We start from the raw sequence: 14,856 nt of genomic DNA, 5'->3' as shown, positions 1-14,856 counted from the left end.
TATATACTTTATTATTTTATTACTTAGTTTAAAAACATGATACACAATCTGAATAGGTAATAAAGCAATAGACCTTTCAGCCCATTTTTCTGCATAATCCATCATATAAAATTGAATCAAATGGAAAAGCCTCTTTTTAAAAATTGTTTTATTAGTTTTAATCTTTTAACTTTATGCACATTGCATCGAGCAAACATTTTATTATATGTAACTGTCTTTGACTTGAAGAAAATTGTTTAACAGTTAAACCTGTTTTCTGCATATTCAGCATATAAAATAAAATAATGTGTGTACACTCACTCTTTCAAATAGATCCAAGTAATGCACAGCAAAAGAAAAAACTCAAATCAAAGATTCAGCAGCACTAAGTCATGCCACTCTTAAATCTACTTTCACCTGTTTAGCAGGAGTGGGACTGGTGGAGGTTTGCCACCGCAGTGGTCATGTCAGTGGAGGGATTTGGGGGTTTCTCTGTGAATTTCACATTCCCGTGGCAGCGTGCTCAGTGCTTGCTCAGATTTGAAGTTTAATTTTACCCTTTTTACGGAATCAAACTCAAAGTAATGTGAGTACTTCCAAGCTTTAAAAGCTGCATGGTCGTACTCTCTCCCGTCCTCCATATTATCCATTGTTGATCTACACACGTCTGTTGCTGCCACGGACATCACACGCTCGTTGTCATGAGACACTCTTACAAACAAAATCACGGTTTAGTAATGCAGTAACACAGCGTGCTTATGGGAAAGTAACAGAAATCTAATTTGCAATAGTAATCCCTTACTTTACGCGTTACTTGAAAAAAGTAATCGGATTACACGTTACTGCCCATCTCTGCTGACACATTACTTTTATGGCATCCAGTCCTGTGACTTTCCTAGTGTGTGTCTATAGCTGTGTTCACTGCAGGAAAAGCAAAGCATTCAAACTTCTCACACATTATTACCAAAATACTGTATTTACTTATACTGCCCTCTACATCCAATACCTGGCTGAAGTCAGCAGACAGACCAAACTCTTCCTCTCCTCAGAATAAGCACAATGACAGAAGGGTTCAGGTTGCCTCTCTATACTTAGACCAGGTGAACTTGGGCAAAACTGAGGAAATATCCACCTGCTGGTTTCTTGTGTGGGCATGTTCTTCCTATTGGCCAGATCTATAAATATCAGCATGAATTGCTGTCTGTATTGCCGTGAGAGCCTTGGAATAAAGTCATGACAAGGGTGTACCCTGCCTTCTCATCCTATGACAGCTGGAAAAGATTCTAGCCTCCATTCTCATGTCTTAAAAATGAATAATCACAAGACACATAGAAAATACTCGCTCGTTTTTTTCTTTACTAAACTCTGTGCCAATTTTTTTTATTCTTCATTGACAGAAGCAAAACTCAGATTTTAGATTACATACCAACAGTGCTTTAAAACACAATTAATTTCAAGCTGAAGAAGGTGCATCAATCATGAAGAACATTGTTTGCTTTCCCTCAACAGCAACACTCTTACTGTGGACTTACTGATGACATTATTGAACAGCAACAAATTTGCAAACATGCATATCCCAAATCATGCAAGAAGGTGGAATCAAAGAAGTAAACTTTGTCTAAGTAACAAATGAACATGTTCATCTAGGATACAATGAAGTGGTAACAGTGAGTCAGCTCTGAACAGACTTCAGTTAGTCCAGAACAAGGCGGCCAGATTAGTGTTAAAGTGTTCATACTATACAAATATCGATAAAATGCATGATAAACTTTCTTGGCTTTCTGTACAAGCTGAATTATACGATGGCTTACTTGTATTTTTTTTTTTAAAAAAAGCAATACTGTTAAACACACCATATTTTTTTCTGCTCAGTTGCAATATCCAGATGAAATACATAATCATAGTACACGATTTTCAACAAACTGCAATTTAGTAACTCCTCGAGTTAAACGCAACTTTTTGAAAACCTCTGTTATATTTAGAGCATCTTTTCAGTGGAATAAGTTGCCTTATGCACTTAGAGAATTGGCTTCTATTCATAATTTTAAAAATCACTTATAAGCCTATTTAGGCAGCTTTTAATTCATTGTAAATACTGTAAGAGGGCAATGTCATTTGTAATGGAAATTTGTGTATTTTATTTCAGTGTCATTGATATTTATATGCTTATATTTTCTTAATTGTAAACATTTACTGTGGATATAAGAGCCAAATTATGCAGATATTTGGTATCCACTTTATTGTGTAATATTTTATTTGATTGTATTTGATGGTTTTGGCCCCAGGAAGATTAGCAACCACTGTTGTGGAAGCTAATGGGTTTCCTTATAAACAAACAGAAGAGGTTTCCCATAGTTATATAACAAGTTTTAAGTTAAAATACATTTCAGTCATTGGGAGAATAGTGTGCAAGGCCATCTCATTCCCACGGCTGACATATAGCTTTGGTCCCTCTTTCCTGGTGACTCGCACATTCCATACCAATCTGTCTTTATTGGAGGATACAGTAAGTGATAACGACTACAGGCCAGCTGGTTCTTTTTCATCAATACTTGACAAGCATCACATTTCTTTGTTTAAGGTTGGCTGCTCCGATGTCCACTTCTGTGAGGTTGTAGTGGGAACAGATAATGTTTCTGCCACTTGTCCTAGAATGCGTTAGACCAGTTTTGAACCCTGTGTCACTGATGTTTGGATAATATGGACCTACTTTTTGAGTAAGCAGTGAAGGTGTAAGAATGAAATGATTTGAAACATACCTGGACATTGTACAGCATCTGTGGCACATCCAACATGTGGCCAGTCCACATGAGATCAAATAGTTTGTCATATTCCAGCCACCACACAATACAACTTTATTGTTATTTTGAAGGAGACTGTTTGTTTTTCCTGTACAAGCGAATGCAGCTTCACTTTAAATGCGTTGGAACAGAGTTTTATGAAAGAAGCTGGCCTTCAAAGTTATCAGCTCACATTAAATAAAACATTTATGAAGAATGTAAACATGAGCTTCTTAGTACTTATTTACTGACGTCAGGTAAAGCCATCTGCTTAGTTTATGGAGAGCAGATAGCTGTGTTTAAGGATTCCAGTTTGAATGAACATTATGAAGTTAAACACACAAAAAAGTACAACAATTGGTCTCATGCAGAGTGGGAACAGACATTTGAATCTTTGCTAGACCTTTTCTCCTTGTCTCTGGACTAAAGCTGCAATGTCTATGACATAGGCCCGATATTCCATCTTTGTACACTGAAACAATTAAAGAGTGAAAGTGACCACAAATATAGTGATTTTTTTTTTTATAGAAGTGACTGCCTGCTTAGATAGGCCTGGCCTGAAATGGAACAAACCGGCAGGTTTTATGATTGGCTGTCCAAACCAGAACTGAAATTGGTATTTTTGCATTGTGCTATATACCAGGAGGTGTCACAGTATGCGGCAGCACACTGTATGAATTTGCAAAGAGGACCCAAAATGCAGACAAAGAATGTGAAAGAAAACTTGAATATTAACAAAAAGCGAGATGTTTAATGAGGCTGTTAAAGGGTATAAACAAAGGGCAAGGCAAACTGAAGCAAAACTAACATTAACCTAAACTGGGTGAACAAAACAAACAACATTAAAAACCTGGACATGAAACTTAGAAACATGGTGTGGAGAACATGACGTGAACAACAGACAACCTGAGAGAAATACACATACTAAATACACACAAGGGTGATTAGTGGAAGTGGAAACACATGGGGAAACAGCTGACACTAATTGAGACAAAGGAAGCAAAGCGGACCACACTGACATAGGACCGAGACTATCAAAATAAAACAGGAAACAAAGTGGAAAGCAGACATGACAATACAACTTCACAACATGGACAAGAAGACAAGAAACATGACAGACTAACACAGAAGACCTAAGTGAAACATAAATAAACTAAAGGCAACCAAAAGATAATCCAATTACTCAACATAATAAAGGAATAACTTAAGAACTCAAAACGTAAACTGAAAACGCTGGGTCAGAGACCCAGGATCGTGACAGGAGGTGTTATTGTAAGTCAGTGCTAGTTTTGTGAAAAGGAAGGCAAGGACATCCTTGAGCTCTCAGGTGCAGAAGGGAAGGCGGACCTTGCTGTTGATGTGAGTGTCCTTCTTATTTCCACCTCAAACACTGAACCTGACTTTAATGCACTTATTCAAACCTAAAACATAATGAGTGAGATTTCTCTCACTGAACAAGAAAAAAAAAAAAAAAAAAAAAAAGAACTGAGAAACTGCTGATAAAATAATTACTTCAAACAAAATAGAAATAGCATTTTGTGTGAGGGATTTAAAATTTTGGTAAAACAATTATTTTGCTATTCATTGTGGGTGTTTTGATTAAATAGTGATAAAATGTTGGCATTTTCACTATACCTATTTCCAAAAGTGGCTTTGTTCTGCATATCACAGTGAGTTTAACAGTCTTATTGTCTGTGGAAATAAGCTATTGTAAATTCTGGGTGGTGCTGATTTTTTTAATGATGGGGGTATGAGGTGTGTCTCCCAGTGCAGAGGGCATACATCTTACTGTGTCCTTGAAAATGGTCTCCAGAAAGGCATTAACATCCATCCTTACCATCCATCCTCAGTTCAAAAGTCGCAGAGCCTTGCTGTCAGTTAACCAGTCAACATACCAACGAGCTGACAAGGTGCACCACTGTGGTGCAGCTTGAACAAGATAGGACAGATTTATTTGCTGAAAGGGGAAATAACACAAAACTATACTGGTACATCTATAAACTAACACATAGAGACTCACACAGCCAGGAATGAGAGAGATCACCACGCTGGACAGAAGAAAACAAAAGGCTTAAATATACAGGGAATTACGAGGGAACAGGAAACTCGTGGGGAACACAGCTGGGGCAAATTACACACAATGAGATGGAGCATGTACAGTTAAACATTACACATGAGACAAGGTAGCTTCAAAGTAAGAGAGGCAAGCAAAACATGGTGTAGGAGACTACCAAAGTAAAACAGGAAATAATGGGAACACACTCAGAGAGGTGCAGACAGACAAACAGAGACATGACTAGGGAAACATGGATAATATGACAGGCAAGGGGGAGCAGAATGAAACATGAGTGAAGCAAGACACAAAGACTCACAACATAGATAAACACAGACACACAGAGGGCAAAGACACAAGGGGGAATCTAATAATCAAAAGGCTAAACAGAATAACCTAGGTACTGTAGAATAAATCCTTAGAATAACAAAGTGGACTTAAATATAAATTAGAATCCAAAATAATATCAAAACGCAAGAAAACTCAAAATGCTGGGCCAAAAAACCCAGGATCATGACAATAAGTCCAAAATCCAATTTGAGAGTAAGGTGTTCAATCCAGTCAGAGAGAGAGCTGTGGGATGATTGCACTAAAAACTAAAGAGAAAATGATAAGCAGAATCCTGGCTTAACTCATCTTTTTCTCCAAGTGCCATAAGATAGTGTGTAGGGCACATGTATCACATATTATACAACATGCTCTAATCACTTCATCCAAAACAGTCCTGAAGTAATGCCATTGCACCCTGTAGGTGGTAGATAGAAAGCACTTGCATAGAAAAAAGTGCTTGTGTATGGGTGACTGAGGCAGGTTGTGTAAAGCACTTTGAGTGCTCAGATAAAGAAGAAAAGTGCTAAATAATGACCTGTCTATTCAACCTCTGACCAGACTCTGATCTGCTTTTATACAATTTTATGAGAGAAAGTGCGAGAAAGAGAGCAATATGCCAGATGATATATACAAGTTTTTAGGATCATATGCTGCAATCCAGATGATGACAGCATGCCCCCTTGAGGCTGTGTAAAGCCACTAGGAATAGACCCACGGGGCTTACATTTCACTACCCTACTAAGGCCCATAGTAGGCTGATCAGGGGTCCAGTTCAAGCATGAAATGCAAACCATATCTTGGTCCAACAGTGCGGGGCCTCAGTGGGACAGCCCATAATGTGGGCTGACTGTGAGCTGCCCACACTAACAAGAGAATGGCCCACAGTGTGTCCCACTGTAGACCTGCAACAGATCTACAGCATGCTCAGATACTGGCCTAATATATTTTACTTGTTGAGCTCTTTTGCAGTATATCAATTAGAGCAAGTATAACTTTAATTTTACTGAGGTTTTAAATCAGTCATCTTCTCTCAGTCTTATATTTCTGACATTGTAATTAAACATGTTCTATCATTTCATGTTTTCATCTATTTTAGAGAAGATATGAAACACCTTTACTTTTGTATTATAAATAATATACCAGCAAATGTGCCCATGAACTGAGGGGCTGTGTGAGCAGGACAAAACCAATGCTTATCACTCACTAAACGGGGTGTGCCCACACATGGTCCACACAGTTAAGTGCCCACAGAATTCCTTCTGGGGGACACAAATGGGCAAAATTTCACTATGGGGAACACTTGGGCTAGCCTACCCAACCATAATAGATTTTAAAACCCAGCCAACACAGTCTCACAGTTCACCCACATCTACCCACTGTGACCCCACACAGGTATGTTTGCTAGGTTTAGGGAAAGCCTTGTTTATGTCAGCAAGACAATACTAAACCACATACTTGGCTGCAATCTAGCACCACACTGAAAATGTTTGAATTGTGAAATGAAAAGTGTCACTAAGTGTAACTTTTAAGAGATTTCTATTTCTTATCTCCTTTTTTTGCAAATAACTAAAACTAGTTTTTCTAACAGCTCTCAGCTAAAGACATTTTTTCAAATTGTTTATAGCTTTGGAATTTTATTGTTATTTATTTAGGTTTTACATAGATTCCCATTTTGTGGGTGGGGTCTCGGGGGGGCAGGGGTAGCATGGTACACACATTGAAAAAGTTTCTTCAGTTGTAATGAAATGGCTCGTGTAAAATTTGTATCTTCATTGCTTCAGTATTTGTCCAGCACATTAGCACAGACAACTGGGACCTCTCACACCTGACCTCACGTAATGAAACAAACTAATATGTCTGTGAAGGTTCTCAGTCATCCAGGTCATCGTAGTCAAAGGAGCTTGCAAAGAAAAGCGTCTGGACTTCTTTAAGTTACTTGAAGACGTTTCACCTCTCATCCGAGAAGCTTCTTCAGTTCTAAGGTCAAATGGTGGAGAGTCCCAGATATAAACCTAGTGGGAGTATCCCCCCACAGAGGGACAAAAGGACCCCCTGATGATCCTCTAATCACCTGAGACAAGGTGTGAAACTGGGTGTGGGTCCCAATCAGCCAGAGTTTCGGGTGAGTTCATTGTGAAACCTGGGTCAAAATCAAGACACAAGAAGTGGAATCCTTCACTGCGCACATTAACTCTGTGGATAAAAACATCAAGTTCACCAGGGAAGACACAAAGGACAACTGTTTGCCTTTCCTGGACTGCGCTGTGCACATTGAAGAGAACGGCAACCTCAACATCAAAGTTTACCGGAAGCCCACACACACGGATCAGTACCTCCTGTTCGACTCCCATCACCCTCTGGAACACAAACTTGGAGTAATTAGGACCCTACACCACCGGGCAGAACATGTTCCCTCTAAGCCTGAAGGAAAAAAGAAGGAACACACACATGTAAAGGAAGCATTCAAAACATGCGGCTATCCTAAATGGGCGTTCTTAAAGTCAGCAAAGAGGCACAGAAAAGAAGATCAGACACCAGCGAGGGAGGATAAGAAGGACAGACGCAACAACATTGTCATCCCCTATGTAGCCGGTGTATCAGAAAAACTCAGGAGAGTTTTCTCCAAGCACGACATCCCAGTGTATTTCAGACCCAGCAACACGCTCAGACAAAAACTGGTTCACCCGAAAGACAAAACGCCAAAACACAGACTTAACAATGTGGTGTATGCTGTACAGTGCAGCGAGGAATGCTCAGACCTCTACATTGGAGAGACCAAACAGCCACTTCACAAGCTCATGGCACAACACAGAAGAGCCACCTCCACAGGACAAGACTCAGCAGTCCATCTGCATCTTAAGGATAAAGGACACTCTTTCGAGGATGCCAATGTTCACATTTTGGACAGAGAGGACAGATGGTTTTGAAAGAGGAGTGAAAGAAGCCACCTATGTCCACTGTGAGCGACCATCTTTGAACAGAGGCGGTGGTTTACGACACCAACTCTCTGCCATCTATAATCCAGTTTTGAGATCCCTTCCCAGACGCCTTAACGCCCACTCACATCCTGGGCCATCTGATCTCAGGAATTCGCATGATAAGGTGGGGCCAGGTTTCACAATGAACTCACCCGAAACTCTGGCTGATTGGGACCCACACCCAGTTTCACACCTTGTCTCAGGTGATTAGAGGATCATCAGGGGGTCCTTTTGTCCCTCTGTGGGGGGATACTCCCACTAGGTTTATATCTGGGACTCTCCACCATTTGACCTTAGAACTGAAGAAGCTTCTCGGATGAGAGGTGAAACGTCTTCAAGCAACTTAAAGAAGTCCAGACGCTTTTCTTTGCAAGCTCCTTTGAAAACAAACTAATACATGTCTGTGGAGGTTCTCAGTCATCCGGGTCATCGTAGTCAAAGGAGCTTGCAAAGAAAACCGTCTGGACTTCTTTAAGTTGCTTGAAGACGTTTCACCTCTCATCCGAGAAGCTTCTTCAGTTCTAAGTTCCACTGTGAGCGACCATCTTTGAACAGAGGCGGTGGTTTACGACACCAACTGTCTGTCATCTATAATCCAGTTTTGAGTTCCCTCCCCAGACGCCTTAACGAACACTCACATCCCGGGCCATCTGACCTCAGCAATTCGCATGATAAAGTGGGGCCAGGTTTCACAATGAGCTCACCCGAAACCCTGGCTGATTGGGACCGACACCCATTTTCACACTTTGGTTCAGGCGATTAGAGGATCATCAGGGGGTCCTTTTGTCCCTCTTTGGGGGGATACTCCCACTAGGTTTAAATCTGGGACTCCCCACCATTTTACCTTAGAACTGAAGAAGCTTCTCGGATGAGAGGTGAAACGTCTTCAAGCAACTTAAAGAAGTCCAGACGCTTTTCTTTGCAAGCTCCTTTGAAAACTAATACATGGTTACTATATGTAGAGGATACGCAGTGAAACATTTGAGGATTTCCCTTCATTCTCTCTTCATTTGAACAAACGAGACCTTTCAGATGTTTCAGCAAACAGTAGACTGTTACATTTACAACTTACACCATTCAGAGTAGATGACTCTGGTTATGCCAAAGAACATATTTAGGGGAAGCTAACAATGACACTACTTGAATTTAAAATAATACCATTTCTGTCCTTGCTGTGTATCCTGCTCAATTCTGTCCTGGCTCTGAAGTCTAGTTCAGGTTCTGGCTCTTTCCTTCACTCATACTCAGACATTCTGATCTGTCTGGTGTTCTGACATTCTCTCTCTAACCTATCTTTCAGTCTGTCAGGCTGTCCTCTTGCTGATAAATCACTTCGGACCCTCATGGCTGCCCACACAGCAGAACTAAAGTATGTGTGCTTTCTCCCGTCTCTCACCTCCACAGCTACAGCTCTGTCCTTGCTCTCCTTTTTAAACTAATATAAAATACTAATATTTTTGATATAATACAATATATCAAAAATTGGAAACAAAAAAAATTGATTCTAAGTAATCTGGTGGAAAAAAATCATTTTTGCCAGCAATGTGCTAATAATTTAAATTTGCAAATTGAATAAGTGCACGTGTGTGCGTGTGCGTGCGTGTGTGTGTGTGTTTGTCTCAGGTGTCCAACTCCAGGTTGTGACGGATCAGGCCACATCACTGGAAACTATGCTTCACATCGCAGGTGAGAGTTTGCCTCCCCAATCACATATTCGTTACAGACTACATCAGTTACTCAGTGTGTTTATGTCACACTTTGGCAATAATAAAAAAAAGTCTGTGTGTAGACTTATTTTCTTGGTCCCTACTGCTTACACAGTCCACCAGTCTCACTAAGACAGAAGCTGACATTGAGTGACAAACATTAAGCTAACAGAATATAATGTTCACATAAACTCACTGTAAATGTACTGAGTCCTTGTAAACTGTTAAAATGCGCATTAAACAGAATCAGCTTCACCCATATTAGCTTACATGTTTCAAAATATTCAAATGACTTTTTTACTTTTTGAGGTTATTCTTTTAAAGAATTTTATTTAGCCTGTGTTTAAGCAAAGCTTTGTCTTTTCTGTGTGGTCCACTTTCTTCCTCTGTGCCAGTTTGTCTGGATGCCCCCGAGCCAAGAAAAGTGGAGTCAAATCAACCCCTACCAAGGATGACAAAGAAGATTCTGAGCTGCTCAGGTTTGCAACAATAGCTCATTAGCACCATGTGTGTGTTAGATTATAATTTGGTTTACTTTGGCTCAAAAGAAATGTATTATAGATATTGTTTTTTTATTATTAATCCTTTATTTATCCAGGTAAAAAATCTCATTGAGATTAAAAATCTAATTTCCAAGATATTAAGTATCAGAAGATGAATTATGATGATTCAGATGAATGATGGAGTTTTAGTTCTTACACCACCTTCAGGGCTGTCACAGGACAGCACACTGACCCTGTGAAGAGGATAATATCTTACTTATTTTAAAACTATGCCTTTATTCTTTCCTGTAGAAAAATGGAAAGGATTTCAATGATTGGACAAATGGGATAAATGACACATTTGTCTACTTTAACCCATTCAGAGGCCATTGTCTAAATTCATGTACCAAATTTAAAATGTCTTGTGTTAGCCTAAGCCAAACTAGCCTGACAGTGTTTTCTGCCTGGCTACAGATGTCCTGTTCCTGGCTGTGATAGCCTGGGCCACATCAGTGGGAAGTACGCCACTCATCGCAGTGCTTATGGATGTCCACTAGCAGCACGCCGGCAGAAGGAAGGTCTTCTAAATGGCACACCCTTCTCTTGGAAGGCCTTCAAGACCGAGGGCCCATCTTGCCCAACACCAGGCTGTGACGGTTCTGGTCATGCTAACGGCAGCTTCTTGACACATCGCAGGTACCCTGAATATCAGTGCATCATTAATAGTGGTTTTAACCAAACTTCTGATTTATTTTGGTTTATGTACATATAAATATATATATATATATATATATATATATATATATATATACACACACACACACACACACACACACACACACACACACACACAGCAGATTTCTGTACTTGGACAGGCTGACAGATGAGCTGAAGCAGGAGTCTCTGTGGACCATGTTGTTTGCAGATAACATTTGATGTGATCTGTAGTGACCGTAGGAAGAAGGTGGAGGTATGCTCTGGAGAGAAGAGGAATGAAAGTCAAAAGATAGTCAGACGGTACAGTGGGGCAAAAAAGTATTTAGTCAGCCACCGATTGTGCAAGTTCCCCCACTTAAAATGATGACAGAGGTCAGTAATTTGCACCAGAGGTACACTTCAACTGTGAGAGACAGAATGTGAAAAAAAAAATCCATGAATCCACATGGTAGGATTTGTAAAGAATTTATTCGTAAATTAGGGTGGAAAATAAGTATTTGGTCACCTCAAACAAGGAAAATCTCTGGCTCTCACAGACCTGTAACGTCTTCTGTAAGAAGCTTTTCTGTCCCCCAATCGTTACCTGTATGAATGGCACCTGTTTGAACTCATCATCTGTATAAAAGACACCTGTCCACAGCCTCAAACAGTCAGACTCCAAACTCCGCCATGGCCAAGACCAAAGAGCTTTCGAAGGACACCAGGAAAAGTATTGTAGACCTGCACCAGACTGGGAAGAGTGAATCTACAATAGGCAAGCAGCTTGGTGTGAAAAAAATCAACTGTGGGAGCAATCATCAGAAAATGGAAGACATACAAGACCACTGATAATCTCCCTCGATCTGGGGCTCCACGCAAGATCTCATCCCGTGGGGTCAAAATGATCATGAGAACGGTGAGCAAAGATCCCAGAACCACACGGGGGGACCTGGTGAATGACCTGCAGAGAGCTGGGACCAAAGTAACAAAGGTCACCATCAGTAACACACTACAACGGCAGGGAATCAAATCCCGCAGTGCCAGACGTGTTCCGCTGCTGAAGCCGGTGCATGTCCAGGCCCGTCTGAAGTTTGCCAGAGAGCACATGGATGATACAGCAGAGGATTGGGAGAATGTCATGTGGTCAGATGAAACCAAAGTAGAACTTTTTGGTATAAACTCAACTCGTCGTGTTTGGAGGAAGAAGAATACTGAGTTGCATCCCAAGAACACCATACCTACTGTGAAGCATGGGGGTGGAAACATCATGCTATGGGGCTGTTTTTCTGCCAAGGGGACAGGACGACTGATCCGTGTTAAGGACAGAATGAATGGGGCCATGTATCGTGAGATTGTGAGCCAAAACCTCCTTCCATCAGTGAGAACTTTGAAGATGAAACGAGGCTGGGTCTTCCAACATGACAATGATCCAAAACACACCGCCCGGGCAACAAAGGAGTGGCTCCGTAAGAAGCATTTGAAAGTCCTGGAGTGGCCTAGCCAGTCTCCAGACCTCAACCCCATAGAAAATCTGTGGCGGGAGTTGAAAGTCCGTGTTGCTCGGCGACAGCCCCAAAACATCACTGCTCTCGAGAAGATCTGCATGGAGGAATGGGCCAAAATACCAGCTACTGTGTGTGCAAACCTGGTAAAGACCTATAGTAAACGTTTGACCTCTGTTATTGCCAACAAAGGTTATGTTACAAAGTATTGAGTTGTATTTTTGTTATTGACCAAATACTTATTTTCCACCCTGATTTACGAATAAATTCTTTACAAATCCTACCATGTGGATTCATGGATATTTTTTTTTTCACATTCTGTCTCTCACAGTTGAAGTGTACCTCTGGTGCAAATTACTGACCTCTGTCATCATTTTAGGTGGGGGAACTTGCACAATCGGTGGCTGACTAAATACTTTTTTGCCCCACTGTAGCTCATTGCAAGAACATCAATAAGCGGAGGCTACCATCAAAGCTGCGAGATCCCGAGACTACAGCACAATGGGAACAGTTAACCATATAAATATGATGAGCTAACTCAGGCAGAGAGCAGTGTAACTGTAGATGATGCATCTACTGGGCTGAGGATGAAGATTGTGGGCAGACTTAATGTAGCCACACAACCAAGAGCACAACTCTCCCGGCTCCCTGAGTCTCATCAGAGGAGATCCTCACAGAGAACAGAGCTCTGCTCACCATCTCTAATACCAGCATCACAGACACCAGTAAGCTCATATATGCCACTGCCACACTTGGATATAAGATTAAAAATGCATGTAGAAAAAAGAAGAAGGCTAGAAAGCAAACTCAGGGAAGACTAGAAGGATGTTAGTCGGCTAACAGAGGTGAAAAGGGCATCGTAAGAGACAGGTCCTGGACAAATAAGAAATACAACAAGATATCTATAAATAAAGTTCTTGAAACCATCAAAAAAGGCTCACAGCTTTGGCCACTAGGCTGAAGAGATGCATCACAGAAAAGGTGTACTCCCACTGCAAAGAAACAGTAGTAGAAGATCAGACCCACACAGAGCTGTGACTGAGCAGTACTGGAGGAATATGTATAAGAAAGGTGTCACACAATATCAATATCATGGACTAAGAGCAGACCAAAATAACCTCCCAGAACAAGAATCAGTCACCTTCACAAAGGCCGGCATCCAAAAACTCCAGAAAGAAGAGCTGGAGAGCACCAGGTCCTAACAATGCCTACTGGCTGAAGAAGCTAAAGACATTCATTCAATGATTGCCTGGTGGCACAACTAAATAGGCTGCTAAAAGCAGGTACTCATCTGGACTGACACAAGGCAGAGCAATAGCGATCATGAAGGAGCTCCACAAGGGTATAACACTGTTGAACTACTAGCCAACTGCCTGCTTTTTCACAACATGGTAGCTCCTCTCAAGTATCATAGCAACCAAGCTGATTAAGCACATGAATCATTACATGAGCACTGGGCATTGAAAACAACACCAGAGGATCAAATGACCAGCTTCTGTTAAACAGAGCAGTACACCAGGACCCTAAGACCAGGCAGACTAACCTGAGCACCACCTGCATTGACTACAAGAAAGCCTACGACTCCCTCCCACCACCCACAACTGATCTATAGGTTTCTTCCTGTAGAGGGGAGTTTTTCCTTTCCACTGTTTCCAAGTGCTTGTTCATCGTGGGCTTCTGATTGTTTGGGTTTTCTCTGCTTTACTCTACATTGTAAGGTAAAGACTACAATAATACAAAGAATCTTGAAGTAACGGTTGTTATGATTTAGCACTGTATGATTAAAATTTAATTCAATTGAAAATAACAAGATGTACTGTCCCCACTGCTCTTCTGGATGGCATTACCTTGGCCTCCAGTAACGCTATGAGGAACCTTGGAGTCATTTTTGACCAGGATATGTCCTTCAATGCACATATTAAACAAATGTGTAGGACTGCTTTATTTGTACTATATCTCTAAAATTGGAAATATCCTGTCTCAGAGTGATGCTGAAAAACTATTTCATGCATGTTTTACTTCCAGGCTGGACTACTGTAATTCATTATTATCAGGATGTCCTAAAAACTCCCTGAAAAGCCGTCAGTTAATCCAAAATGCTGCAGCAAGAATACTGACAGGGACTAGAAAGAGAGAGCAGATTTATCCTATATTGGCTCCTCTTCATTGGCTCCTCACATACAAGGTCTTAAATAATCAGGCCCCATCTTATCTTAATGACCTTGTAGTACCATATCACCCCATTTAGAGCACTTTGCTCTTGCACTGCAGGCTTACTTGTTGTTCCTAGAGTATTTAAAAGAAAAATCAGAGGCAGAACCTCCTGTCAGTTTTCAGGCCTCTCTTCTGT

The 14,856-nt window shown here is 40.8% G+C and overlaps 1 protein-coding gene across 7 annotated transcripts in view; it reads left to right on the top strand.

The window, feature by feature from the left end:
* myt1a (myelin transcription factor 1a) overlaps positions 1–14,856 on the top strand; it is a 64,864-nt gene that overhangs the window by 32,041 nt on the left and 17,967 nt on the right. For 6 of the 7 annotated variants that reach the window (XM_085259442.1, XM_085259437.1, XM_085259438.1 and 3 more), the window contains 4 exons: positions 9,421–9,489; positions 9,744–9,806; positions 10,222–10,305; positions 10,783–11,004. In XM_085259442.1, the coding sequence (XP_085115568.1) occupies positions 9,421–9,489; positions 9,744–9,806; positions 10,222–10,305; positions 10,783–11,004 (438 nt within the window). The remainder of the gene's footprint in view (positions 1–9,420; positions 9,490–9,743; positions 9,807–10,221; positions 10,306–10,782; positions 11,005–14,856) is intronic. The other variant, XM_085259440.1, reaches the window with a different exon arrangement.

This window comes from Mchenga conophoros, linkage group LG20 (assembly GCF_057382185.1).
Source record: "Mchenga conophoros isolate Kocher_MC1m ecotype Shallow Benthic linkage group LG20, M_conophoros_male_GT1.1, whole genome shotgun sequence".
NCBI lineage: Eukaryota > Metazoa > Chordata > Actinopteri > Cichliformes > Cichlidae > Mchenga > Mchenga conophoros.
The sequence above is the reverse complement of the archived record's forward strand: the minus strand, read 5'-3'. Positions and strand labels throughout refer to the sequence as shown.